Source organism: Centrocercus urophasianus, unplaced genomic scaffold (genome assembly GCF_019232065.1).
Source record: "Centrocercus urophasianus isolate 14NV4802_14NV808 unplaced genomic scaffold, USGS_Curo_1.0 seq_10, whole genome shotgun sequence".
NCBI classification, from domain to species: domain Eukaryota; kingdom Metazoa; phylum Chordata; class Aves; order Galliformes; family Phasianidae; genus Centrocercus; species Centrocercus urophasianus.
In genome coordinates this window covers 69,039,313-69,066,771 of record NW_024884142.1, presented here as the reverse complement: position 1 = coordinate 69,066,771, position 27,459 = coordinate 69,039,313, and the positions used below count along the sequence as shown (strand labels likewise).

At 36.3% G+C, this 27,459-nt stretch overlaps 1 protein-coding gene across 3 annotated transcripts in view; it reads right to left on the bottom strand.

The window, feature by feature from the left end:
- SDCCAG8 (SHH signaling and ciliogenesis regulator SDCCAG8) overlaps positions 1–27,459 on the bottom strand; it is a 100,217-nt gene that overhangs the window by 20,542 nt on the left and 52,216 nt on the right. For all 3 annotated transcript variants that reach the window (XM_042811559.1, XM_042811569.1, XM_042811578.1), the window contains 3 exons: positions 23,136–23,263; positions 20,985–21,093; positions 14,974–15,105 (listed from right to left, as the gene is read on the bottom strand). In XM_042811559.1, the coding sequence (XP_042667493.1) occupies positions 14,974–15,105; positions 20,985–21,093; positions 23,136–23,263 (369 nt within the window). The remainder of the gene's footprint in view (positions 1–14,973; positions 15,106–20,984; positions 21,094–23,135; positions 23,264–27,459) is intronic.

Sequence of the window (27,459 nt, the reverse complement as noted above, 5' to 3'; positions counted from 1 at the left end):
CCAGCAACATTCTACAACATTTTGAGTTCTGAAATTTTACGTGCCTTGTGATGTCTCCACCACCATCACAGCACTCTTATGACAAAAATTAATATGGATAAGATAATTAAGATAGCCTTCTAAAATTAAACTCTGATCTGAAAGGTACATTTGAACATTTGGGGACCTCTCTTCAGATGCTGACAGCAAGACATGTGAGCGGATGTAGAGAGAATCTGGATATATGGTTCACATATGGGCCTAACAAAAGCAATCTCTTCATATAAAGAATCTATTTCTCATGCTAAGTCTACCTTGTTTTCTAATGTCATCTGAAAGGAATGTTGGAATCTGGGACAGTTTTCCACATCAGAGTCTGTTATTTAGCTGCCTGATGTCAGAATTATTATCTAATTCCACAAAACTTCTGTAGGGTTTTTTTTTTTTTTTTTTTTTTTTAAACTTGTTTTTGTTCTGTTCTTTTTTGTTTTGTTTTGTTTTGTTATGCTTTAAGACAAACAATACTACATCTTCTTAGGAAATATTTTACTTTTTCCTTATTCTTATTTCCTTACACCCAAAGCACTGAAATTATAAAGGTATCCTTAGTGATAGGAGCAATCTTTGCCTTTGACCTCCTTTCCTGTGTGTTTTTTTTTTAAAGTAAGCTTGGACAGCATATTAAATATTGGATTTCCCCTACATTTCCATTTCAGCTAAAATGCAGCTGAGTAAAATGACCCTTGGGGTTATATGGTATGTGGCTTCACACGAACCTTTACATGACAGAACTAACTTAATAAGGTTTATTTTCCACTTCTTCCTCCTGATTGCTTTTTATCTTCAGTAGACACATTGGATTCTGCACTGTACAAAGGAGTGCTCAACATGACTGCTCATGTAGCACTGTGTCTGGGACCTATTTATTTTGATGTAGACTCAGATGAAGAACTTGTGCTCAAAAAAATTAAGTACTCAGCAATCTCAAATGATTTTTTTTTTTTTTTTTTTTTTGGTAACAGTTACAGTATCACAGTTCTAGTGCACTATTGCAAAAATAAAAAACCTTTACTTTTACTTAGCGAAAAATATTCAAGCAAGGAGAACGAAGACAAAAGTTGTTTGGAGCTGCCCAACTATTTTGCAGTTAAGCCACCACTGAAATCACTTAAGTCATCAGAGACAAAGGGGTTTAACAATTTACAGCAAGCTAGGAGTCACAGGTTTCACAGACAGGTCTTCATTTAGTTCCACACATGCTAAAGAAATGAAAAATCCCCTTTGTAATTCAAGGTCCTAATTAGGATGATAACTGGAAGAATTCAGAGCCATCATATTTGAAAATAACAACCTATCTATTTACAATCAACCTCCTTTGTAGCATATCATGAGGGAAAAAGAGAATTTACACCAGATGACCTACCATACATTAAGGCTTGAACTTTTCCAAGTTTTGAGGGAGTCCAGGACTTCGGAGGATTTTTTTCAGCCCGTAATTCAAGCGTTTTCAAAGATTTTTCAAAGGATAAAAAGGTCTGAGTTTATTTTCCTTTTTAACTAAAAGCACCATCTCTGGTTTCTGAGTACAGGGTTTTGAAAGGAAGAAAACAACACTACAAATAGCAAACAAAGCTTTCTGTTTATGGTACTACCATTTCACCCATGAAAAACCCAGTTGTCTTCATCATCATTTCCAAACCATCACATTATTTAAGGCAATGGTGGAATAGGAGGTTGGTCTGTTTCCCACATTTGCAGTTGGCTCAGCTGGAAAGTGAAGAAGGCTATTGCCCCAGGATGAGTGAATAATTTAACCCAACTGCAGTTTCACACAAAATTACTTTCACAACTGGAGGAGGAAAAAAGTAAAAAGCATGGCTAGTCAGACTTAGTGTTAGAGAAGACATAGAAGACGGAGATTTAATTTTATTTCCTAAATAAACTAATAGCATCCACAGTGCTACAGTTAAATCACCATGGTTTTCTGTGCTAAGAGTTTACTGCCACTGCACAAAGTGTCACATACATTACTTATGTATTACCAAACAATACTGCATCAGTCTGGGTGAGATAAAACTTACACTGGAACAGACGCAGGATGAAATCCCCACATTGTACACTGATACTTAGCAGAGGTCTGTTGCATTCCGAACTGGGTTTGATCTTTAGATCATAAACTCCTGGGGGCACAGATCTTCTTTAATTACATGACTACAAAGCACCATGTGTTTCCATTATGCTATTTAAATAGTAGATTTAATTTGAATTTACATTTATTGATGTAAACATTACTAACTGTAACAGTACCTTCCAATCTGATGCAGAAAGTCACTAATTCAGTCAATAATTCATTAGGGAAAAAAATTCCTTCCCATAAAGATTACAAACATAAGAATTCCCAAATGAAATATTTGAAAAGATGAACAGAAATTAATAGGAGAGAAAAAAATTTAGTAGGACAGACATTTTAACATGATATCTTCATACAAATAACACTAACATGTCAGGTAGCCCCAGTCTGCAGTTATGCTCTAATACTTCTACATTGCATTTATTGCATGTCTGAATGAATTCAGTTGCTTCCAGCAACCTGCACTGATTATTGGAAGTAGCATGGGAAGGCTCGTTCATTTACTTTGCAACGCTGCTCAAACACAAGTGAAAGCTTCTGTTAATGAATTTAACTGTCAGGACTCTAATCAGTTCTGCTTTTTACCATAATTAATTTTATCTCTGATTTTGTGTAAATAGTCCTGTCATTGAAAACTTTGTTTTGTGTTTCTTCTGTAAACCTGGTGAGGTTCAAGTGGACTAGAAATGTACCGAGTCCACTGACACTTCAGAGGGCAATTAAGCATAAAGCATTTTAACACAACAATTTAAGGTAAGCTTTTCTTTCTATTAACAACACACATCCAAAAATTGCACTAACGCTGCAAAAGACTTCAGTTCAGCAAGGACTTAAATAGTTATTGTTTGGAGAACCCAGGCAAAAAGTAGAAAAAAAATCACGTACTATAAAGGTAGAATGTATTGTTCAGTTACTGTCACGTTCCCATTAAAAACAACTTTCAAACAGTGGATCTTGTAAATTATATGTAATCAGAACATACAAGCACTAATTTACCAGCCTAAAATTTTGCCAGAATAGATACAATTGAAAATGAAAGCAGACAGCTATGTGAAAAGTAGCAATATTCAGCAAAGATTATACTGCTTTGGACTTCAATTATCACTTTTCATGATATAACTCACAAGGCAGATAAGATAGAAGGAAGTTGCAAGTAGAGATTTTTCCTTTCTGTCTACATCGCAAAAGTAATTTTTTCAGATCAAGAAATACTTTTTGATTTTGGACCTGACCACCCCTGACCCACTCCTTCCTTTTCCTTGTCCTTACACTACCTTACAGAAAGAAAGAGTGGAATACATGAACTTCTGGCTGATCTAAAAACACGTGAGCAGAAAAAGAATTAATATAAGCTGATGCCCAAGCAACAACAGATGAATATTTGAAATGTTAGATTTGACCCATTTGCAGAAGTGAAGTTTTCACAGTAGACTGAGATTCACTACAAATAGACTCAACAGTGGGAGCATGCTTATATAGGTAAATGATCACCTGGAATAATCTTGGATTTTTGATCACATCACCAATAAATGCACATACATAGGCTAAGGTAGTATAACAAATAAATAAATAAGTTACAGTAAGGACATTAAAAGTGTAAGATTGACAGCTTTCTTGATTCTTTGCACATAGAAAAGAAGACTACAGTACTGTGACTTGTTTTGCTCTTGACCTTCCCCACTCCCTCCTCTAATTCTCATTTGCATACCTACCAAATGAAGGTAATAACCCTACAAAAAAACAGTTTTCTTTAGACATTTGCGGCTTTGAAACACTGGAAAAAATGCAGTGGATCTGTCAGACTCTATGCAAGAATGTGCAAGCCTTCATTATGAACTTACAGAGGCTATCTAAATGATTCTAAGAGAAACTAACAATTTTCAGCATGTAAGCAAAAGTCTTAAGTAAGACATCATTAAGCTGGTGCACATGCATCTTCTGCCAAAGCTTAAACACTCCCCTTTTTCTGCACATGATCAACACAGTTGCATACAAAACTAGGTAAGGAAGCCATATCGCTATTTTGAAAGGTAAGCACAGGTCTTAGTAGGACTTTCAAGAATAGCACAATAACATTTACAATATTTTTACAATAAAAGCAATTGCTCCAAGATGGTCTTCGTACCAGGATGTTTACTACAACATCTGGGTAACCTAATAATTGTTCAGAGAAGCTCATAAAACTACTTTATTAGTAAAGCCTGAAAGGAGGTAGGATGGGGAGATGTCATTCCACAAGCATAACACTCTACAGCCTCCTTTTGTTTCTTAATCTTTGTGTTCCTGCAACAACTTTCTCCAGCAGGTATGTTCATAAGGTAAAAGTTGGCTACATTCCCATTCAGCTAGCAGACTCAGGCAGCTCTTATAAATACACCAGCAAGATAAACAAATGCAAAATAAACAATAACCCAGAGTTAACAGCTTTTAGCATCAGATTTCACACACTGCAAGTCTTCATAGCACAGCTTCTGCAATCTAAAAGTGACATCGTTTCTCTGAACATGATTCACAAAGAAAGTACTAAGCATACTACTGTAGTGGAGTCCATGAAGAATCAGAAATGGCAAAGTCTTTTTTTCCTTTAGGCTGAAACACGAGGGTACTAGCTCCGGTGCAGCAGCTGTCTTACCAGCTCCTGGATTAGTTATGGGAGAACTAAACACTGACATGCTCTCTCCCAAACGAAACATCCCTCATTACATTCATATTACTGAGCAAAATAAATGTAATATTTCATGATCTTTGAATGTATTTGAATGTAGTGTTTATTATGAGAAATTCCAACATTCCTATAAACATAAGGAGCAATGCAGTATAGGTTCTAGTAATAGTGTATTACATATATTTATGAGAAGACTACTGTGCCAGCTTTTCATGTAGCAGTAGCTTTTGTAATATTACCAAAAGCTTTTTTTCTTTGATACAGTTTGAAAACAGTCCTGAAAAAAAAAAGGAAAAAAAAAAAGAAGAATCTAATGATTTAAAACCTTTTCTCCCTTCTCTGTCCTAACACAGAACACTAAAAAAACACAGCATTTCTGTGGTACTCATCACCCAAAAGTGTTTTGTTTTTCTTTTTTTTTTTAAAAAGAACGAACCTCCTGCTTGTAACAATTAGACTGTTTTTTAATTGTCCATTAAGATCACTTATCTTTATTTTTTCAAGGTTAGGACAAAAATAGCTTTGTTCACCTTTACCTATGAATTTGTAAGTAGTAGTCCTTGGTAATTAACTTTCAGAATTTGTGGAATTATCTCAAATGCACTCCAGGTTGATCTAGGACCAGATTTCAGTTTCTCCTACAAATGCTCATAAGTGTTTGCCAGTCATATAGATGCAGTGCTGACGAAATACGCTCTTCTCTGAGACAAGAAACAGAGTGCACAGTAATGCAGTGAAAGGAACATAGCACTATCGCAAACAACTGCCTGTTACAATTAGCCTTTTTGGCATGAAACCTGGATTTCTTCATGCTATACTCCAATTCAGAGTTTTCTCCCTTTTGTATTCACTACCAATTTCTCTGAACCGCAAAATGTCAAGAGGTCAACAATTACACTGCTCACAATAGACCTTAAAAGTAAGAGTGACCCTATGCTATAAATTCATTTTTCTCCTCTGATCATCATTTTATTTGACTGCATTTCAGTAAATTATCCATGTAGTTTTTATTTTGACAGCTCTCTTTACAGCAGTAAAACAAAATGTGTGCATTGCAAATGGCAAAGATTCAAATTTCAGCTATGTTTATCCAAAATAGCACTGAACTGCTTCTGTACTTATGCTATACTGCCTACAGCCTTACGGAAGGGGAGACAGATGGGATGAATTTAGCAGGGAAACAGCTGTGGCTTGAAGAAGAGACAAGCAAAAGTTTTGCTATCAGGCTTCATTATGTATCAAGGTACCAGTAAAATGTGTATCCGTAAGGCAGCCAAAAAAGTGTTTTTCATTTGACTAGTGATAATTACCTTTTCTCGACAGCTGACAATGTTCTAAGCAGCATTAAATAGGTATAATAATTAAGCAATAAGATAAGACAAGCAGTGTCTTGCTGGGGAATACAGCTTGCCTTGGGTGTGTTGAGAGGCACAAGGCTGAATGGTGAGTGACTTCAGCCACCTAAGAAATGCAATAATCCCCAGAAATGCACTGCCTGGAGTGTTGTCTTGCTATTAAAAATAGAAATTTAAAAAGCACAAAATGTTAAACACATTTCCTGTAGATTTTTGACATGGGTTAACATTACAGAAAGCCAATGAAGAAATTCCGTTTCAGCCCAGCCTTTGAAAACCTTTTCCCAAGGAGACACATACGTCTGTTCAACGTGTTTCTCCACCGTATTCAAAAAATTGATTTGAGAAGCACAAGTATTTACATCATCTAACATGTGTGAAAAGGCACAGTGTATTACAACATCCTTCATGACGGTAAATGTTAAAGCCAGACTGTTTCTAAGATGGCTCCAAATATTTATTCTGTGCAATTGTCCAAGTATGGTGCGATTTTACAGACAAGCTCTTCTCACTGGATGGGAGAAAGGGGAAGAGGAAGAAAGAAGAATAGGGGAAAAAAGATCACGTAGTTGAAACTAAGATTAAATCCCTCCTAGTGTTGGAAGTGCTATTGTAGTACTCAGAAGGATTAGTCCACTTCACATAAGCAGAGGAAAGTTTATTATAATTTCAGCCACGCCACTAAGAGAAACTTTTTAATGTGGAGACTTGGAAGTGTCCAGCAACCTTGGCTTTAATCAAATCAGAAATCTGAATGCAAGTAATGCCAGTGCTCAAGTTACTACGAAAAAGCTATGTTCCAACAGCCTAGCAAAAATCAACTCACTTATTATATTAGGAACATAAACTATCATTAATTTTTGGTCTCCTTACAACACCAACCTTCAAAGCAGGTAGGTGCCGGGATTTTATTACGGCACTGGTAAATTTTCATGATACGCTTGCAAAGTTTTTTAAATGTTATTCATCTATCTTCATTTTCAGTTCCCCGTTACATGGGAACAGAAGATTTTAGTCTTAGCCTGAAAATCTTAGTTATACATCATTTACAGAGATCAAAATCAGAAGAAATTCTGCTACTGCTGAAAGGAGTTTGCCAAATAGGTTGATAGATTTTGCTAGTACAATGAGTTCACTTTAGGCCCAATGGAAAGATTCCAAATACTTTTAAATATTCCAACTAGACATTTGCTGGATAGATCGTAATGTTAGTCTCACAGCAGTTACTTGCAAATACACATTTTTTAATGTTCTGACATATCACAAGAAATATGGTACAGAAGAATGAATTTTGAAAATGGAGATGCAACACAATATGGAAGAAAATAAGGTGACCATAATTAGTCAGAGATTCCAACAATTTAATTTTTAGATGGTGTAAAGAATCAAGACTTGCTAAAGATGTGAATACCTCTAGGAGAAACATGGGAAGAATTGTCCTTCAGAGTGTATACTATAGTGGGAAGGCTATTATCCTGGGTACAAACCTTTATTCTGTAGCTCTGGATACGTTTCAGCAGATGCTTTATATGATGTGTGATGCATTTTGGTGCTGTTTCTTGCCATTAAACAATAAAGTTTTTATGAACCCACTGGCAAGGGTGCAATTTGATCGATTGACTGGTCCATTACTACTGTCATTGACCAGAAAGGTTACTACCAGTCACTGAAGACAAAATATTCAAAGGAAAGATGTGGTGGCTAAAGTAATAAAGGACTGCATACCAGAAGTATCACCAGAAGTAACCTCCAACTGAAAAAAAGGGAGAATATAGTTATTTTTTCACTTGAAGTCCACGCATAAAATTGCAATGCATGCCTTCTCGCAGAGCAACAATGCGATGCTCTGCATGGGGCCAAGCATTTCTAGATCTTGCCACAGCAAGCAGAGTCTGCACTGGGCTGCTAAAGACATCACCTTTATCCACCTCCATTTCAGAGGGGAGAATCAAGAATTCTTTGTTAATGCTAAACTAACATTTAAATTTGAAACCCAGCAACTGTGCTGACAACAGAAAGTAACAAGAACAGCCTGGAACCTTATGTTGTGCTGTTTAATGTCACACATTTCAGGGCTTTTTACATTCCTGGTAGACAAGAGCACAAGCTTACTATTAGCGAGCTGAAGGCTTTGACTCTCAGAAGCTGAAGGCATGAATAAGAACTATCCTCATGTCTGCTTTGGAGAAGGCTGAGAACATCAAAGCAGTCAAGTTGAAGATATCCTCAGCAGTGGACAATTATCAGACTCCTAACAGAAGAGATGCTGGTCAATGCTGATAGCTGTTCAACAGAGAAGCGAGCTATTTTTACCTCTAGATTTTCTTTGAGGCATAGGCATCCCCCATGCCTCAAAGATCCCCTGAAGCATCTCCTTCCCAAATACTGTGCTCCAGTTTCTGAAACAATGAAACTGTGGTGGCCACCTGTTACCAGTGTGTTACACATGCAAAGGGAACACAGATACACTGTAATTTTTCCCTCTACACAGATTACATGCCAAGTGATCAAAACCTAAGTAGCATTAACTAATTCTTAAAAAAAAGTAATTCAACAACAACTGGCCTGTTAATGTGACTTCAAATGTCTGAAAAGCCTACAACAAACAACGAAGGAAAAAGAATACATAAGGACATGAAGGTAAATGGAAAACAAGGAAACAGAAACATAAGATTAAACCATGAAGATTCTGTCACATCAATCCTAATTTCTCTGACAGTTTAAGATAAATATATCTTACCTACATTAACTTAAAAAACCAAAACATTTTAAATATCATGCCACATCAACAATTGTTAACTAAGCATCTAATCCTTGTCAGTAACTACTTGACTAAAATAAAGAGCACATATGATGGAACAACTGATGGTGAGGAAGGATAAGAAAGATTCTCCTAGTTGAGTTTAAGCTGATTTTGGAATATCTATAATTATGATTTAGCACAAGAAGTGACAGTAGGCTTATAAATTTAAGACGTCATGAGCTTAGACAAGGTCTGGAATACTGCACAGAAACAAACATTACTCAGAAGAATGGGACAGCAAAAATGGAAGGAAATTTGATGGTACAAAACCTTACACTGCAGGCTTGGTGGATTTTTAGTTCACAGCAAAAAAGTCTTTGCTAATAATTTGTATTTACTTGGGAGAAAGAGGTCCTGGATGCATTTTTTGGATAGAGATGGATTACCAACTGTCAGTATTAAGCAGCTATAAGAAAGGCAAATGTGACCATAGGATCTGTCACTCAAGGAATGTACAGTAAATATATTAATTCTACTACCCAAGACACACAAATGCCCTTGTCCAATGCCCTGCCAATGGTTCTGATCACCCATATTAGAAGATCAACAGCCAGAAAACACAGGGAGAGGGAAAGCTTACTGCAAAAAGAACAAAAGAGAAAGGCTTCAGTTATTATTCAGAAGTAGACTGAATGGATACAACCATTGTCTATAAATACAACGCAAATAAAAAAAAAACAAATGGATTACCTACACAAATTTTGGATGTCAAATAGGTACAAGCTGACCACAAATAAACAGCGGTGCTGGAAATGACCTAATTGGAGCTGTGGGGCCTCACAATGGAGTTTAATGGAGTCCAAAGAAATTATTATATGTGTATATGTATATATCAAATATATAACATATATCAAATGCATATATTCAGCAATAGCTGGAGTAGAATAATACAGAATGCAGTGATCGAGAATAGATCTTACAGAACATTATTCCCTTCTGTCTGAAAATTGTGTGCGATATTTCCGTCTACTTGTCATTTATTTATCAAGAAAGGTAACTTGTGCACTATTTTGTAGCATCTTCTGAAGACTATATTTTATTCTAGGTGTACATTTTCAGGTTTTCTAACAACTAAGATAAGTTTTCCTTTATGCGTGTGCTATCCAAGCACTTGGAAAATAAGTCTTTAAAAACAATATTCAGGAGTTTATGTGATCTTACACAAGCTGTTACCTATTTAGAATGGGAATATTAATATGTAGAGTATACATATAAAACTATAAATAATATATACATGTATATGATACATATACACACCTACTTAAAATAAGGAGAAGGAAAAAGACAGTGAAGAAGAGAAGAAGAGGGATGGAGATCATATGTACTGTGTTAAAACATCCAAAAATATTAAACAAAAGAAAAATATATTTTCAGATTTTGATGTCATTTGTTTTATGTATATATATATATACACACACCCACGTGTGTGTGTGCGCATGCATATACGCAACATTTGTTAATTATTTTTAATAGTAATTCTCCAGTACATTTTACAAACTAAAATGTGAGCATATTACGTAGCAATAAAAAAATTAATTAAAAATGATAATCCCAAATTCTGAATAGAGCTGAGAGTTTTTCACTAGTCTCAGTATAAAAACTAATGCCTTTTAAATTAAAAAGCTACAATTTAATGCACTTTTAATGCAGTAATTGCATTTCAAAACAGATGCTTAGGCTATAAAGACAAGGTAACAATTGTTTCATTGGATTGGGAAAATAAAAAGCCTTTAAGCAACGGTCAAAACTGAGTTCTTCTACTCATCAACATTTATAGAAAAACAAAACAAACAGAAAAAAACAACACATGAATATAATTCTACAACTTAGGAAGGAAATGTAAAATATGTAATTCAAGTTAATACATTCAATTATCAAGAAAAAAAATTATTCAAGTGTTTCACTGGAGATTTACCAACGAAACTCCAAATTTCTATTCCGCTGTGTGACAGCAAGCCAGCAATTATGATTTCAGCTACTTGAAATGGCTGGTATATTCTCAATTTGTGTCTCAATTCTCATATATATGTTCTCTCATGCATATGAGATCTCTCACACTTTGCTTAGTAACAGCAACAAGAAAATTAATGGTGGAAAAAACGTTCAAATTACTGTCAAACTGAGCATCGTTTATCTCTTAACTCCTATAGTGGTCCACTTAAGAATCCATTTTAGCTACTCTTACAGATAAGCTTATCCGTAAGGATCATGCATTTCCCCATAGATGGAAAACAAATATAATTTGTCACACACTGTGGAATTCAGACATTTCTGCACAGTCGCCGCACTCCACTACAATCTCTGAAGGGGAAGACACCCCAGGTAGTTGGCTGCAGACGCATCTCAGCAACATGGCACATAGTTACAATTTGACACATAGAGTCTTTATAAATCCAATGTCTATGAAGTCAAACAAATCTCCTTCTTATTTATAGTAACAGGCAAGAGCAGATCTCTGCCGTCTTGTTACACAGATGGTTGTAACATTTTTATAGTTAACTTACAACCACTGATGCCTGAGGAATAGACACACATCTGCCCCAAACTGCCAGTCCTGTAGGCTCTTCTTTTTAACTTCAGCTCCCAAAAATACAGTTGAAATACACACAACACTACTGCCTCTCCCAAAGTACCATGACAAAAAGCCCCAGTTAAATCTGTATAACATGGATTGCTAATGTCATGTCGATCAAACAGTGATCACACACGTAAGAGGAAAAAATACCAGCTCTAATCACCAAGTAGGAATTCCAGAGAAAACTTACAGTCCCCGGATTCCACCTACAAATCTTAGTTTGAAAATTAGTTTGAAAACATCCAATCACAAGCTTCCAAATTATGTTTCATTAATAATGTTTCAAAAAAGCTTTACACTTCATACAACATATAGTCCACGTACTCTTTCTTGTTCTTTGATATAAAGGCATAATTGGTTCATCTTTAAAAACGGAAATTGATTGCTTGTGATTTTCTTCTGCTCCTTGAAGATAACAATCCCATGTTACATACACCATTTGGGCCTTCAAAATTCCATTCTCCCTTCTATCTGCTAATTTCTGCTATGAACACTTATCTACAGAATTTGAACAATTTAATCATAAAATTTGCTTTCAAGTAGAAAACTGATCCCAATACGTTCTTTGCCACACCAAAGAGAAGATTTTATTTCTCCAACACTCACACCTGTGAAGGCACCGACACGGATCACCTCACTTCCACAGGTACAGCCTTATGTCATGCTACCTAATACTTTTGAGATATTTTACATAGCCAAAGAAATCGCTATCTAAAATCACTTAGTTGGATGTCTACTTCTTTTAATGTTGTGTTTCACTGAGAAAAAACACTGAAAGGGATGGATATTTGCATTACTGTGAAAAGACTGATTTGAAATAATCTTTAAAGACTGCAGTTTAAAGCAACCTTTTGTTTTGAAACCCACTGACAACATTTCATACAACATTCATGTACAGCATATAGCCAGACAGAAAGACAGGAATGGCAAAAAAAAAAAAAAAAAAAAGTTATTCTGTTCATTTTCAGCAGTGTAGTTATTGCAACTATCAAACTGCTGCTCCAAAATACATTCTCCAATCGAACAATGAGATCTTGCTCTTGCCACAAAACAGTTACACCAGGGCCCACTGCATTTTCACAGCAGTACACAAGTAGTGATGGACTTCTTAACTACAATGCTACCATTTCTTATTAATCAAATGCAATACTAAGTTCAAGATTACGTCAAAATAATTTTGCTACAAGAAACTAAAGAGAGGCAGAATAAAAACAGAAAGAAAATCAGGGAGGAACCCACTGCACATTGTTGCACATTGTTGCATTGCAAGGAGACCAAGGGTACTGGGTACTGGTGGCTGCATAAAAAGGGAAAACATATCCATGCAATAAGCAGCCTTAATAATGTGTTGTGCTTATTTGTACCTGAGTGGTGGATGGAAAATCTGAGGAAAAACACATTATTTCTTCTTCTCTGTTTTGCTAAATAACACTGATAGATCTCTGTTTCCAAAATCAGAAAAGAAAAACTGCTGTTTTTTATTCGGTGGAAGTCCTGCAACTTATAAAGACATAAGTGTGAAATTTTTTGTAGAAGTTATACTTGCTGTTTCTCTTCACTTAGAAAAGAATAGTTCATAGCCAATTTATAGCAGTTGGCAACTAAGAATCCATTACAGTTTTGACATGGAAACTAAAAGCAGATTACACTGAATTTTTAAAGCAGTTCATAATAACAGCTTTGTCATTAATTACCTGGATTTTAAATAAATGCAGTGTAAAATCATAATTAAAAATATGTTAGAAGAGTCCTCCCTTAAAATGCTGCTACTGGCCATGATTCGAATGCTCAATAATCTCCGCCACATTTAAATATTCTAAAATATTTAATGTGACAATACTATCACTATGCTGTTTTCTCTCCTTGCCTTTATCAAAACAGCAGCAGAAGGTAGGGCACTGCCTGCAGCATGGCCACTCTGCTTCCAAACCACTTTTCTGTTCTGGATTAATGCTTTCAATCTTTAATACTGTATAGTCACTGCTGCTGCAGCAGAGAATGAGAAACATTTTCCACTACGTCTGTTTGGTTCTTACAAAAGGAAAGGCTCTCCTAAAAAGTTACACAGAAATTCACCTAGATACTAATGCTAATGCATAGGGGATACTAATGCATAGGGGAACAGCTAGGGAAAAAGAAAAAAAAAACTTTTGAACTTTTTTCCCCGCTAAAAGTAAAATTGACTCCTCAGTGTGTGTTGCCCAAATGTGAAGAATCCACCAGAAGAAAACAAAGGGGAGGTAAGATCAATGGAAAAATTATGCAGTCACGTAGATGGGAGACACAATCACACAGATATTTTGAGTTTCTTTGTTCTCTGAGCTATAAAAAATTACAGCAATTCTGGGTTACAAAAGAACAAGATGAGGCTCAGACAGAAAAATCTGAAAAGGAAAGGAAGGGGACCTGGGAGACTGAAAAGAGAACAAAGAGTGCTTGCAAGAAACAGTATAATACAGATAGACAGAGCCCATACTTGGAATGGAGTGAACAAACAGGACTGGCAGATTCAGTGCAAGCTACGTTCTTGTCAGGTACTCAAAAACAGACCACTAACTTTTGTTCTGTCAGTACCAGCTAGCCCAAATGAGCTTAAACTGCACCTTGACTTTCAGTACTGACAAGAAAGAAATAGCTAGGTTGGCTGGACTTGCAGAAATGCCATTTCACTACTTCTCCCACCTCCCCAGCCACATCTCAGCTCACTTCAATGACCCTTAAACTAAATACAGACTGGAAAACAGAGTGAAAAGGCACAGGATTCTTTTGGTACCAAGAAGAAAAATCTCCAGAGTGATCTTTAAGACTATCTAACACAAATCACAGCACAAGGTAGTCTGGAGACTGTCCAGAACAGTCAACGTATATCGGAGGAAATATTTCACTCTAGCTGCTACCAGTTACTCCCAAGAAGTCAGTATCCTTAGAGAAGGCTAGAGGTATCTGGAAGCAATGAATAGCTCTCTGGATACTAAGACCTTCAACAAGATTTTCTTGTTTATATAAGTTTAAATATTACCAAGAAACATAATTTGGCAATATGAAAAAAAACCAAAACATTACATGGCATTACAGAATCCACATCTGTAATCTACCTTCACACTACTGAATAACCTCCTCTTCTCCTTCTCAGCCCTCCCTTCCCTCCTCATTTTTTTTTATGGTAAGACAATTCATCCAAGTTAGAACAGAGAACAGCCGAAGCAGCCCACACACATATGTACTAGGCTTAAATTCTTTGGAAGACTGTGTTGTTCAAGCTTTCCTTTTATTTATCCAAAATGGCACAAGCAAAAGATGTTACAAAAAAAACTTGACAGAAAGCTTGAAGGGGTGGGGGGAAGGGTGGTCGTTACCATAAAGCAAGACCAATACTTTCAAACAATTTAGTGTCATTTTTATGTTTACAGCCTAACAGGTACAGTATAACATACCACCTGCTAACAGATTAACAGGACCTCCTACCTTGACTTCATCCTCTCATGCATTCTCCCATGCTGGATACACTGTTGGTCCAATTCATCATTCCGTTTCTGCACCTTCTCCAATCTGCCATGAAGATACTCTTTTTCCTGACTAAGCTGGTTGACTTTAGATCTACAGAAGTAAAGCACAGTGATGATGGATGTTGTCAGATTTCATCCTGCAGTGTGCCATCAATATGTGGCTTCAGCATTTATAAAATTCCACACATTATATATAATGCATAAAAAGGCTATTAGTAGAACTTACAGAAACAAGAAACCACTTCAAATATTCTTAAAATGGAAGAACATGAAGCTGCAGTGTGTCTGGTAAATACGTCAATTACTCAGTCATAGGTTGGCTATGCTAATTTCAGCTTTATTTAAACAAGCATGTCATGTGACATTAGGTGCTGCTATTAAACACCATCAATACATGTAAATCCATACTTGTTAAGCATTTGAAAACTCATTCCAAGTTCTTTGTTGGTAAAGGCCAACATCTAATTCAAAAAATGGGTACTAGAAACTTTTTCAGCCCTAATTGTACTTCACAGGTTGAACTCCGAATAGTACTACTGTTTTAGAAACTTTATTGCCCTGATATGCCCAAAACACTGCATGACACACACACAAAAAGAGGAAAATTAATAAAAGCTAAAGAAACAACAAAAATAATACCCACACTCTAATCTACATAATGCTTGGCAGAGCCTTTAAGAAATTTAATCACTTTCTAGCAATTCTTATTCTTCACGGGTGAGCAGAAACACCAGATCCATCAATGACCTGGGACTGTTACTTGCTACATCTCTAACCATCAGCCCATGAAGAAACAGGCATGAGCTGTTTCTTAATATCAGGAAAAGATCTCAGATAAAATTGTGATAAAATATACATTATGCACTTGTACAGTTTAACTCCTTGGAAAAGGTTAATGAGAACATGTCAGAATCTGCTATACCATCAGAACGTAAGAATCAAAAGCAGGCAAATTTGTTTTATGGCATCTGCCACTCCAGATCTTGAGGTTAAAAAGCTTCAGAGATATCTTTAAATCATAAACTTAAATATGCTGCAGATACAGAAGGAAGAGACTTTACCTTCCTGGCTGTTACAGAATGCAACAACTGACATTCTGAAAAACACAACAAAGTGCAAGGAGAATAAATACTCCTTCAAAAACATGTTGTTACACTGACAAGACAGATCTGGAAATGACAACATAATCTTTTCATATTTAAATGGAGAACAATACAGGATATCATCTGTGAATCTGAAAGAACTTAGCAAGGGCAACTTTGGAACAAGACTGTATATAATTTAAATATGGAGTTATGGCTCTATTATGGAACGTCAATGAAAAATACATCAGAGTCACGCTGATGTTCACATCAAACTTAGATGAATGAGTTTCTGGACAGCTTCCTAACAGCGGGCAGGATAGTATAAGGAGGTAATTAAGGCCTAATTCTATTAAAAAAAAAAAAAAAATACTAGTAACTGTGAAATGTCAGCAATAAAAAATAAAAAATACATTTCTTATTACACAGGATGAATGCAGTCTTTCGCCTGTACTGATGATGCAAGAAAGGCAATCAGAAGATAAAAGTAAAGGTCCATTGCAAAGCAGCACACCAGAGATCTGAGGTAACAGAGACCAGCCCAGTTAAACTCATCTACCAGGATGGGTTTCCTTTTTTCGCCAGGAAAATGCAACTACAAGTATTCCCACAAGGCAAATACTGTTATTTATCATTTCCATGGGGCTTCCTCAACCATGGGATGCTGCTTCTTTTTCTGCATTTATATGTAGCTGTCTGATTCACAGAAAGAGCAGAAGCAACTTCGAAGAGGTAAAAATCTCAAAGTTTTGAAGGGACTTTGCTCATCTCCAGTGCATTTGAAGGTGCTTGAAGGAATCAAAACACTACTGAAAATTACCACTGAAGAAACTAAATAAAATACTGAATTCCCAGAGAACATAAGAAAAACGATCTCTGATCTCTTAACACACAGCTCTAAATGCCAGATGCTTTGAACCATGTTACTTAGGTACTCTTCTCCCAATACATCTCTTTTGGAATTACAGTTGAAAAACTCAGCAAAAAATCCGCATCTATTCCAGCTGAAATACTATTTACACGATCACCATTCTAAATTAAGTATCTAAGATTCTGAACATTTAGATTCAAGTATTTCATGATACTGAAATTTTAGAGGACAGCACACAGGAATGGTAGAATGCCTACTGAAGTCAGTATTAAGAAGTTCAGGTACTGGTGTTAAAAAGAGAATACTGGTTTCCAACAACACGCATACTGAGAGTTTCCATCATTGTCTGACAAAGATTTCTCCTGTAGCTTTAAACACACCACTCATCCAAAATTATATTCCCAAGTTTATTACACAACAGTTCATTCTACATGATTTTCAAACAATTTCAACGTTGTTGGGTAATGAAAAGATACCTGTAACAAGCCTAAACAACCGTGATAGCAAATTTACACTATGAGTAGTCATTCCAGGAGCAGTACAGGGTCTGCACAAATGATCCTAAATAGCTCTGCTCACTCAGCATGGGCTTTATTCAAAGCAATTGCTGAAGGGGGTAACAACAGAAAAAACCTCTATACCTCTGGATCCAGCCATCTACTGTGTAAGACTCAACTTCTAAGTTAAGAAGCAAGTTAAATTTGTATCCCTACTACTCCTGCTGGGACAATCTTGAAAAAAATACCACAAAAATAGCAGGCTCACCCAAAACATTCAAACAACAGCGGCAAAGAACCAGCAAACATTAAATAGTCACAACTTAAAGTCGGACATAGGATATTTTTAGGATGAGCTGATTTTTGAATGTTAAAGGGGCAAAGCTGCCTTTGTCCTCTGAATCATCTTTCGCACAGCAGCACTTGGACTCACAGCACAGAGGCTGGCTTTTTTAAGCACTGTCTTTTCCTACCCTTAAAACCAGTTATTTACTTGTACAGCAATTAGATACATTATATATATGCTGTAAAATATTTTCTGCTATCTCAACGAGTACCACTGCATGTGATTTTAATGACTCATCCCTCAGACAGACTCTGTTTCACATCTTCACACGGCTACCCTAAGCAAACACTCTGCTCCTGGTATTGAAGTGCAATTGACTGCAGTCAACCAAACCCGCAGAAAAATAGTTCAGCCGGGTGTGTGTTCTTTACTTCAATTAAACTCACACAGTTGGATGCCTACTGTTGCCAAAACAGTAATATAATTTATACATTATAGTCCAAACAGTAAAACTACACTAAAAGTCATTTAACAATATTTATAACACCATAAAATACAGTGTTAAAATATATGAACTGCAATATGTACCAAAATTATAAAATTTGTTTCTCATCATCAGTGATTAAAACCAGGATCATTGCTCTAGCTTCAATACTCACAACCCTGGTGACAGATTAGAATTCAAATCTTAATGATCAATTTACAATTAACAAGATAGAAGTGAAACAAATTAAACCAACCATTATATATAACGAGACCCAATGGGCTCCCATTGTTCCCCTTAATTACAAAACGCAAATCACAAATACACAGTGGGCAGTGTTAAGCATTAATCCACAACCTAGAAACTCAGATAGTGACAATCAGAGAAAAAAATAAAAAAAAAAATAGAAGAAATCAACAAAGGACTATGGCTTATGGTTACGCCTCTGCATACAAAAACCTTTCCAGGCACTACCTTCTTTTTGCACAGCTTGAGGGGTTTATAATTTGACTGAAGTTGTCTCCCTGATATTTTTTTAATCCTGTGGAAGGGGTTAGCTCATAAAAAATTTCCATCTATCAGAAAGCCTGTATTTAATACGAACAACATACACGCCACTCAGAAGTATCCCGGAGTATCTCAAAGATCCCAAAGATGTACTCATCAAAAATAAATTTGAAATGCCTTTCATTTGGAGTGGACCCTTTTCTTTTTACCAAGAAAAATATAAAGTTACTCTTACATCTCATTTTAAAAATAGCTTGATCTGCTTTTACTAATGTACATAAGACCTAAGTTACAAAATCTTCGAAAAAAAATTCTCTGAATTTTTTTTTGAGCACAAAGGTACAGCATTCTATCCCAGAACTGCGGTTTTACACTACAGCACATGAGAATGAGTGTGAAGAGTGCCTTTTGGAGAGATGCTACTGAAAGCCAAGGAATGTTCATGCATTTTAAATCCAGTTTAAGTCATTTTCCGCATCTGATCTTCTGACCAGATCAGTTTTGAAGTGTTCACTAAGTTACCATTTTCCACCATCTCCAGTTTCACCTTTCAGTTCTCCTTTTCAAATGCTTAGTTTTTCCCGTACGTATTTGTCCAGCCCTTTAACTGCCTGCAACAGCTCCCACTCCAATGCAGGCAATCTCAAACTATTTTGGGGCCATTTCTCAAAACTGTTTTAATACATTCTTCCACACTGCTCCTTGTGCTAAGTATACAACTTTATGGAGATCCAAGAGAGCTCCTTCTCCCCTTTCAGGTTCTTGACACAGTCAGCTAATGCTGCTAGGTGGAGATACACTTGGCAATCTCTGGTATTTATTTTCAGAGAATAATGTGTTTTCACAGTATGTTTTCTGTCTTTCCTTTATCCTTTTACAGTTACTAGTCTGTGATTCTGAGCTCTAGCAACAAAGTCTGTGTGCATTTTTATTGCTGGAATAACGATATGGTTTGAATCTATTTAGATTTTATATTACTTTAGCAAAGGAGCTCTGCTTTTTCAGAAGAAAAATTCTGTTTGCTTCTCTCTCAAACACCCATCACAACATTTGCAGGGGAAGATGGCTTATATTTCCTCAAGTTTCTAATTTCTCCCCTGAATACTTATGGTGGGATTCATCTCCCAACTTCAGCTACTTAACAGCCAGTCAACACCTCTTACTCCATGGAAAGTAGGATGGCCAGTGGAGGCAGTACCTGTGGAAAGCATCATCTACTTATATAATTCCCCTTTGATCATCCCTGGAGACAGGATATTGGGATAAATGAGTTCTCTCCCTAAGTGAGTGTTGACCCTGTTGTTAGTTCAACAAGATAATTAAATCCACCCAGCAGAAGAAATCTATCTTGAAAACAAGTTTTATCTTTGCTGAATGTTTCTCTTACTTCACATAAGCCACAAAAGAATGCTCCTACCTTTAATTGCCAAATTCATTTTGCATGAGATTTACAGAAGTCGCAGAATACTACCTCACCATTTCAGCTTCTTTTTTTTCCCACTACCCTTAATATGACCTTGCAGAAAGTTTCAACAAAAAGTCTATTTGATGCTGCATATTTTTCAGTATGAAAGTAATGACAAGGAAGGAATATGAGGGCTGGAACTGCAATATTCCTGTCCTATAGAACTTAGTTTTTTAAATAGATACCTTCCTACTTTTGCATTTATTTAAACCAGTTATTGCTTCTAATTTTAATTGTACTTCAGCATTTTTAATGGTTTCGTATGTAGCACTACTACTGATTCTAAATGAGAGCACCACATAATAAGCGTTAGCAGAATCAGAGCTTCAATGACAACAAATTTTTCAGAGATAATTATTCGGCGTGTACTGTTATGAATGGAGCTTTAAGTAAATAACTAAAGCAACATGCTATGGTTTTGAGAGCTTTAAATATTTACTATTTTTAACATAGTTTCTGATAAACTGGAATTGTAGTTCCACTAAGAACTTTCTACTTTTCATATTAAGAATAAGAACATCAGAAATAATATAGTAAGCAATTTTTAAACTGAATTTATCTAAAACCAAAAAGATTAAATTGATAGCCACAAACAATCTGAAAAGTAGAAAATGAGTACTGTCTTGGAAAAAAATCCATCCGTGTTACTTAAATGGCATGTGTTATATTGAGAGGATGTGCAATATCTGGGACAAGATAAACAATAACAAATATTGAAAAACAGATACAAAATAAGGAAGCATGTCAAAATAATAAAGGGGGCAGAAAATATACTAACCTGTATTTTTCTGACATTTGTTCCAATTTGCTCGCCAACAAACAACATTCTTTCTTTAATTTTCCTATGAACGTTTTCTGGGAAGTCAGCAATGAGTCCAATTCATTTACTAGAAACAATAAAATTAGAAAACTAGAAAATCATTTTAAAATTACATAAACGTATAGAGAATTTAGAAACTATTTAATATATTCTTTATTTCTCTTGTTTAGATCCCACTGGTTTTGGTATGTTTCTTCATACTCCAGCTACATGCACATGGAATTACAACATCACCGTTCACCAAGCAAAGGCTGCATGTCAGAATAAGCTAACCTAAAGTGTTAAGGTGATGTGACCACTGAATCAGGTCTTGTGTGACATGAATCCCTGTAAAGACTATATATTGCAGCCAGTGGTTTTAACTTTTAGCTGGAAGGTTATTGATATTTCTGGGAGGAATAAAATTAGCAGCCTTAGCAGCCTTTTGCTTGTTCAGCTGGTGCAGAGGATATGCTAGTAATCCAAGCACGCAGACTGCAATGTGCATTATTTCGTCCTTTTAGAGGGTGGTTATTTTATTTACAGTGTCCTGTGCTTACTGTAATTTATGTTCAGTCTCTCATGATCAGATACAAGACTTACTATCCAGTTTTTATAAATTCATTTCAGCTACCAGTAGCTTGGGCTACACCAAAACTCATGACCTAGAAATAAAAGACCTTTATTCTTCTGAGAAGAAGATAGTCCAAAATAGTTTTTCTTGATTCCTGCTTTTAAAATCATTCACAGAATCACAGACAACTATTACCCAAATTTCCTTTACGCATGAAAGATCATAATACACAAGGGTTTCTTTATTTTCAGCACCTCCTTGTATACATACTCAACCTCAAAGTTATTTCATTTTTATGTACTAGGATAATAAATGCACCAGGAGGGTAACTTATACATCTCTTGTGCAAAGTTACACTTGGTCATATGTAGATGTGGTGTCTAGAGCAAGAATTCTGTGATTCCGAGTGCTTCTTCTCTCCTACTGTGTAGACAGTAGTTATAACATAGCTGTTTGCAATCCCTCAACACAAGATAAGGTCCTCTAGTACTGCGATAATGCTGCAAAAAAAGGCAAAAAACAAATCAACGGGAGATGTAAATGTGCCTGCTACTTCAGGCATTAACTGGCACTGCTAAGAAGTAATACAGGCTACATCATTTTTCCAAAGGCATTAAAGAACCGGTGGAAAAGAATGCTATTTCATTAAACACATGAATACATCACGCTCCATAAAAGCTGAAGCTTCTCCTCCTTTCTATGCTCAGAGGCTACCTCCTTAAAAATTATTTTTTGTTTTAATATGCCCCTTTGTTAAATTTACTGGCATGACAAAATAACAAAAGGCTTTTTTTGTTTTGTAAAATCCATTTTTACTCACAGATTAAGGTTAGGAGTTATTGATCTGCTAAGTCAATATGATGAAGTCTCTTATTATGATAAACTGAAGTATGCAAGGGATTAAATATCTTTCTTCTAGACTGGGGGTGTTGGGAGGGGGCTCATACTAATGCTAAAAATGTTTGAGGCTGCAAAGATTAAATAAAGGAACATATCAATTTGGAGCCAGTGAATTACATCCAGCTGCGACAGTGAATTAAGAACCGATTAATGGCTAAAGCTTTTCTCCAGTTTGGATGCCGAAGCAAACTCATTAAGCTTTTAGAGTAGCTATAATGTGTGTACTGTGGGAACTGTTCAATGCTATTCAGGAGACTTTAACTGTAAGCTCAGAGCATTTCCCGCAGAGCTTCTGATGCTATTTTCTTTATATAACATGTGTGCCTGAAAATCCAGCCAAAAACAAGCCCTTTGTTTTTCTACTTTGTTGTGGTCTCTCTCAGCTTTACGTTTCTTGAACACAGGTAAATAAACTCATAATCCAGATGGTGCAACAGATGTGAGAGCAGCACTCTGAAATCAACAGACAGTGGGCAATACTTTCCATTTTCTCTTTTAAACGCTAACTAATATGTAATTCGGAATCTCCGGTGTAGTTAGCATCTGCTCCCTTCGGCCAGCCAAAGGTTACAGGTGTTCCTGATGTCATTTCACAGTAAGGCGTGGGCCTGGCTTGTGAGTGAGTGCCCAGGCTCTAATCTTTCCCTACCACCTACCAGTTTTCTCATGCTGGGCCTCCATTTGCTGCATCTTCTGTGTAAGCTCCTGCTCTCTTTGCTGGGCCTGAAGGGCTCGGGCCTTTGCTTCATTGCTAATGCTGCGCTGAATGCTCTCTTTCTCCAATCTATTAAAAAAAAAAAGGAAAAAAAATTAAATTTGGTAAAATAAGGTAAAAAGGCAAAGCAGAACGTTCAATTAAGAAAAACAAAACTCAGAATCTGACCAGGCTTTTCACATGAATCATTTCTATCCCACTGCAGGTTAAGCAAGCTGACCTTTCTCTTACAATGTCAAGCTTTCTCTAGTGACTAGTAGAAAATGGGTAAAAATTATGACCTATTTCCTGAGTGAAAATTAGCTATTAAGACTATAATTTTATTTTTTTAAATTTAAACATAACTTCTTTTTTGTAAGGAACTTCCTCAACATGCATTTTGCACTGAACAGATGACTTGTATTTTCTTTTAAATGCTATCTGTTTAATTTAGTAAGGAAACTCAGGGACCTGACCCTGAGATGGACTGGTTCCCAGTGAGCCAGCGGGAGACAAGTCAATGGGAGCAATTGCCACAGTGCTCATAATTCAGCTACTCCAAAAGCCTAATGAGTTTTCTTAAGCAACCAAACAAGTTTTAACTATTAATTTATGTAAATAGGAGATGAATGCATCCATTACAACACAGAAGCCTGTTAGCGCCACGCAGGCCCAGCCCTTGCAGCCCTGCTCACTAGGGGGCTGTACAGGAAGGTCTAAAGCCCAGTACTATTATCGAAGTACACAGGCAAGAGAGCAATTTACTTGACCAGATATGCAAGATGGGGCAATCTACTCCTGAGGCAAAACAAATGCTAGACTACCACACTCCATTGAAGCATTTTATTTAATGCAAGCCAAGAAAAAACAGCATGGAAAATAAGAAACAAAAAAGATATATGCATATAAATTAGAAAAGATCCTCAACCACAGATTTATATCTAGACTTTCCCAGAGGTCGTAAATATTTTTCTTGTGCATATTTGGACGTAGATTCAAAATTCCACACATACGAGGACTGATTTCTAGATTTCAAAGGACATATACACACACACACACTTGTATTGAAACTACATTTTATAGCTTAGGATAGATTCCAGTGAAGTCTTAGAAACGTGCTGTTTTATTCTAGTGATAATTTCCATTCCAGGGGACTACAAAATAGAACACGGGCACAGATCATGTAAGGATAAAGCCACATCTCATGTGGTTGCTGCACTTAACCTTTGGATCAGTGCCTAATAACCCATCCAAGATATTGCAATATCTCAGCATGACATACACAATGTTAAATCTTCTCTCTTAAATTTACCCCAAAGCAATACAAATGGTGGGTTACATTACACTAATTCCTGGTCCTGATGTTGCAAGCAGTACCTGGGGCAAAACTCCCTTTGAAATCACAGGCAGCTTTTTCTGAGGTGGGACTGAGCGATTTGACAGAGATAATACACTTCAATAGCAGGAATATTATAGCTTTAAGGAAACAAAGCACATTGTTCAAGGATATTTCAAACATTGTTTTATACTTTATCACATCACTCTCAGAATTACTTTGTAAATATACTGATGCTGTACTAAGGAGTAATACTTACATCAGTTCTTAAGTATAAGCTCCAAATCTGGAAAACTTTAATATGAAAAAACATTTCATATTTGCTGGAAAAAAAATAATCTAAAAAACCCCTTCCTTCCAGTTCCAAATGTCTTTTGCCTTCAGACAGCTGTCATGAGGCCTGGACTGTTTAAAAAAATAAAACAAAATGCACCAGCACCTCACATTTCCACCAGACATTTTCAGCAGCAGAAAGTGGCATCAACACAGTATTTTGTTTTACACTGCCTTTGTGTGAGATTGCTGTTGGGTACTAAGTTGTCATCTGAAACACAGCTAGCTGACTGGTTCCATGCTTTGAGAGCTCAAGCTACCAAGGTAGACCTGTACAGGTCCATTTCTCATTGATGGGGTCCCTCCTGTCCAACAAGAACTCATGCTATTGGAGAGTTCAAAATAAATGGAGAACATCCTCGCTAAGGGGATTCACCCAAAAAAGCAACGCATTTAGGCTACCTACTGTAAATGCAAACAAACAGGACCTTGGAAACAGTGGATTCATGACGAGTTCCATATATCTGAAGTGTACAGGAGTGGGTGAAAATTGGTGACTTTATGTAATGCATAACAAAACAGACTAAAAGAGTAAGAAGACACAGGTAAGTCTTTAAGCCGAATTGTAGCTGACTAGTCTCAATATTTTGGGAACTGTGACCTATCCAGTGCTACAAGAACAAGACCTGAGGTGCTTAGAGCTGCTGAGGAATGGAAAAACTGCTTGGAGACAAAGTTGTCTGAACCGAGTGGTGAATCACTCACACAGAGATCTGACACCCTCCCTTGCCCCCTGATTTCAGTCTCTCTGTCCTCTCACAGAAAATGTCCCCAGTATATTAAAAAAAAAAAAAAGTGTGCATAAAACATGTATAAAAAGACCCAAGAAATTTTAGAACTATTGGCAGCATTCCTGCCACAACCAGCAGAACAGGAAGGCAACAATCTTAAAAGGTTTAACAATGGCTACTTAGTTGCAATTACTCTGAAACGTGAAAGAAAGTGAGCTTGGTTTAAGAAAAAAAAAAACAAAACAAAAAACCTTTCAACTGTAGCTAGACAAGAGAAAGTTACGCTCCTTGAGCACTGTAAGTTCTCTATAGCAATAGCTTCAACTTTTCTCATGTTGACTAAAGGAAAACAGACAGCGAAATGCAAGGGAAGCACGGTCCAATATTGACAATGCAAGTAAGATTAGAATCTGAAATGATGGCTTAAGATTAATTGTACCAGAATTTTTTAAAGCATCAAAAATAGTTACTAATGAAAACGATATAGAATGGATGAGCTGCAGCCTGTTCTCCAACAGAATGAAAACACTGAAAACAGGAAGTAGCAAAAATTAAAGTTCTTTAACAGTGTCTATCCTGAAACATCCTGTAAAAGCCTATAGTTGCGGATTTGGCCATCACATGGGCCAATTTCACTAAAGCAGAAGTATTAAACTCATGGTGATTTTCATTTTTGTGCCATATAGTCAGAAGCAAGGAGATAAACTTAAGTTCTCCTTGACCTCTGCTCTCAAGTACAAGTTTTCCATAGTGATTTTCTTGGAGCACCTGCTGCTCTGAGCCTGAGTTACTGCTGTCAAGGACAGCCCACTTAGTTAACTTCTTTCTAAATAATTCTTGTTTTCTAAATAATTCTTGGTGAAACTAAGGCCACAATGAGCTGCAGCTCATAGAACAGGAAGATGAAGAACAGAACTGCCATCATTTGCAAGACATAAAAAATCTTCGCTGAAAACTAAGTGAAAATTCACTTTGACATCAAAGCTAATGTGTAAAGCACATTGGCTCAACTTGAGTCACCAAATTTAGTAATCAAGCAAAGAAACAAACCCCTTCCCCATTATTAGTAAATGAAAACTAGTTCACAGGTCCAGTTTTCAACAGAAGACTACTTTTATCCAAGTAAAGGGAAAGAAAAAAGAATTTAAATACTAGTGACATAAATACATAGAGACATTTGACAATAAATTAATAAATAAACAGATTTTTGCCTACAAAAGAACAAAACTTAGATTGATACAACTTTGAATGTCACAGTGCAGTTTAGTAGTAAGTAAGTCCGTACAACTTCTGTTTTGCCAAGAGTAAAAATACAAAAAGAGGAAACACAAGATGAATCACAGCACAGAATTAGGCCTTTGACTCTGGAAGTTGCCAGTAAGCCTCCTCACAAAGCAACTATGATGTTGAAACAACCACGTACCCTCTGCTGACTGTTTGATTTTTCCATGAGATCACTATACGGCATTTTGTAAAAAGCTAATGGATGCATTAGTAAGGACTACAAACTTAATTGAACAAATTAAAATACTCTAACAACTATGCAAGTTCTGCAGCACATCAGAGGCTATAATAATCTCATTTCTGACATCTTCATTTCTTGTTAATTAAATATTTAATTACAAAATCTTGTAGGCTTTTAGACATACTTATTTTAAACTGGAGTTCATAAATCATTAAAGAGCAGCTGGCAGTATTGCACTGTTGTTCCAAATGCTTGTGATACCTGAACAACCAGGAATGCTGCTCTCAGTAACAGCCCACTCCCAGACTCTGCACGAACACTCCCACGTAGGCAGCAAAAGGCCCTGTGGAGCCTAGCACTTCTTCCACATGCCCAGTCAAACATGGGCCCATTCCCAGGTAACAGGCAGTCAAGAAGGCCA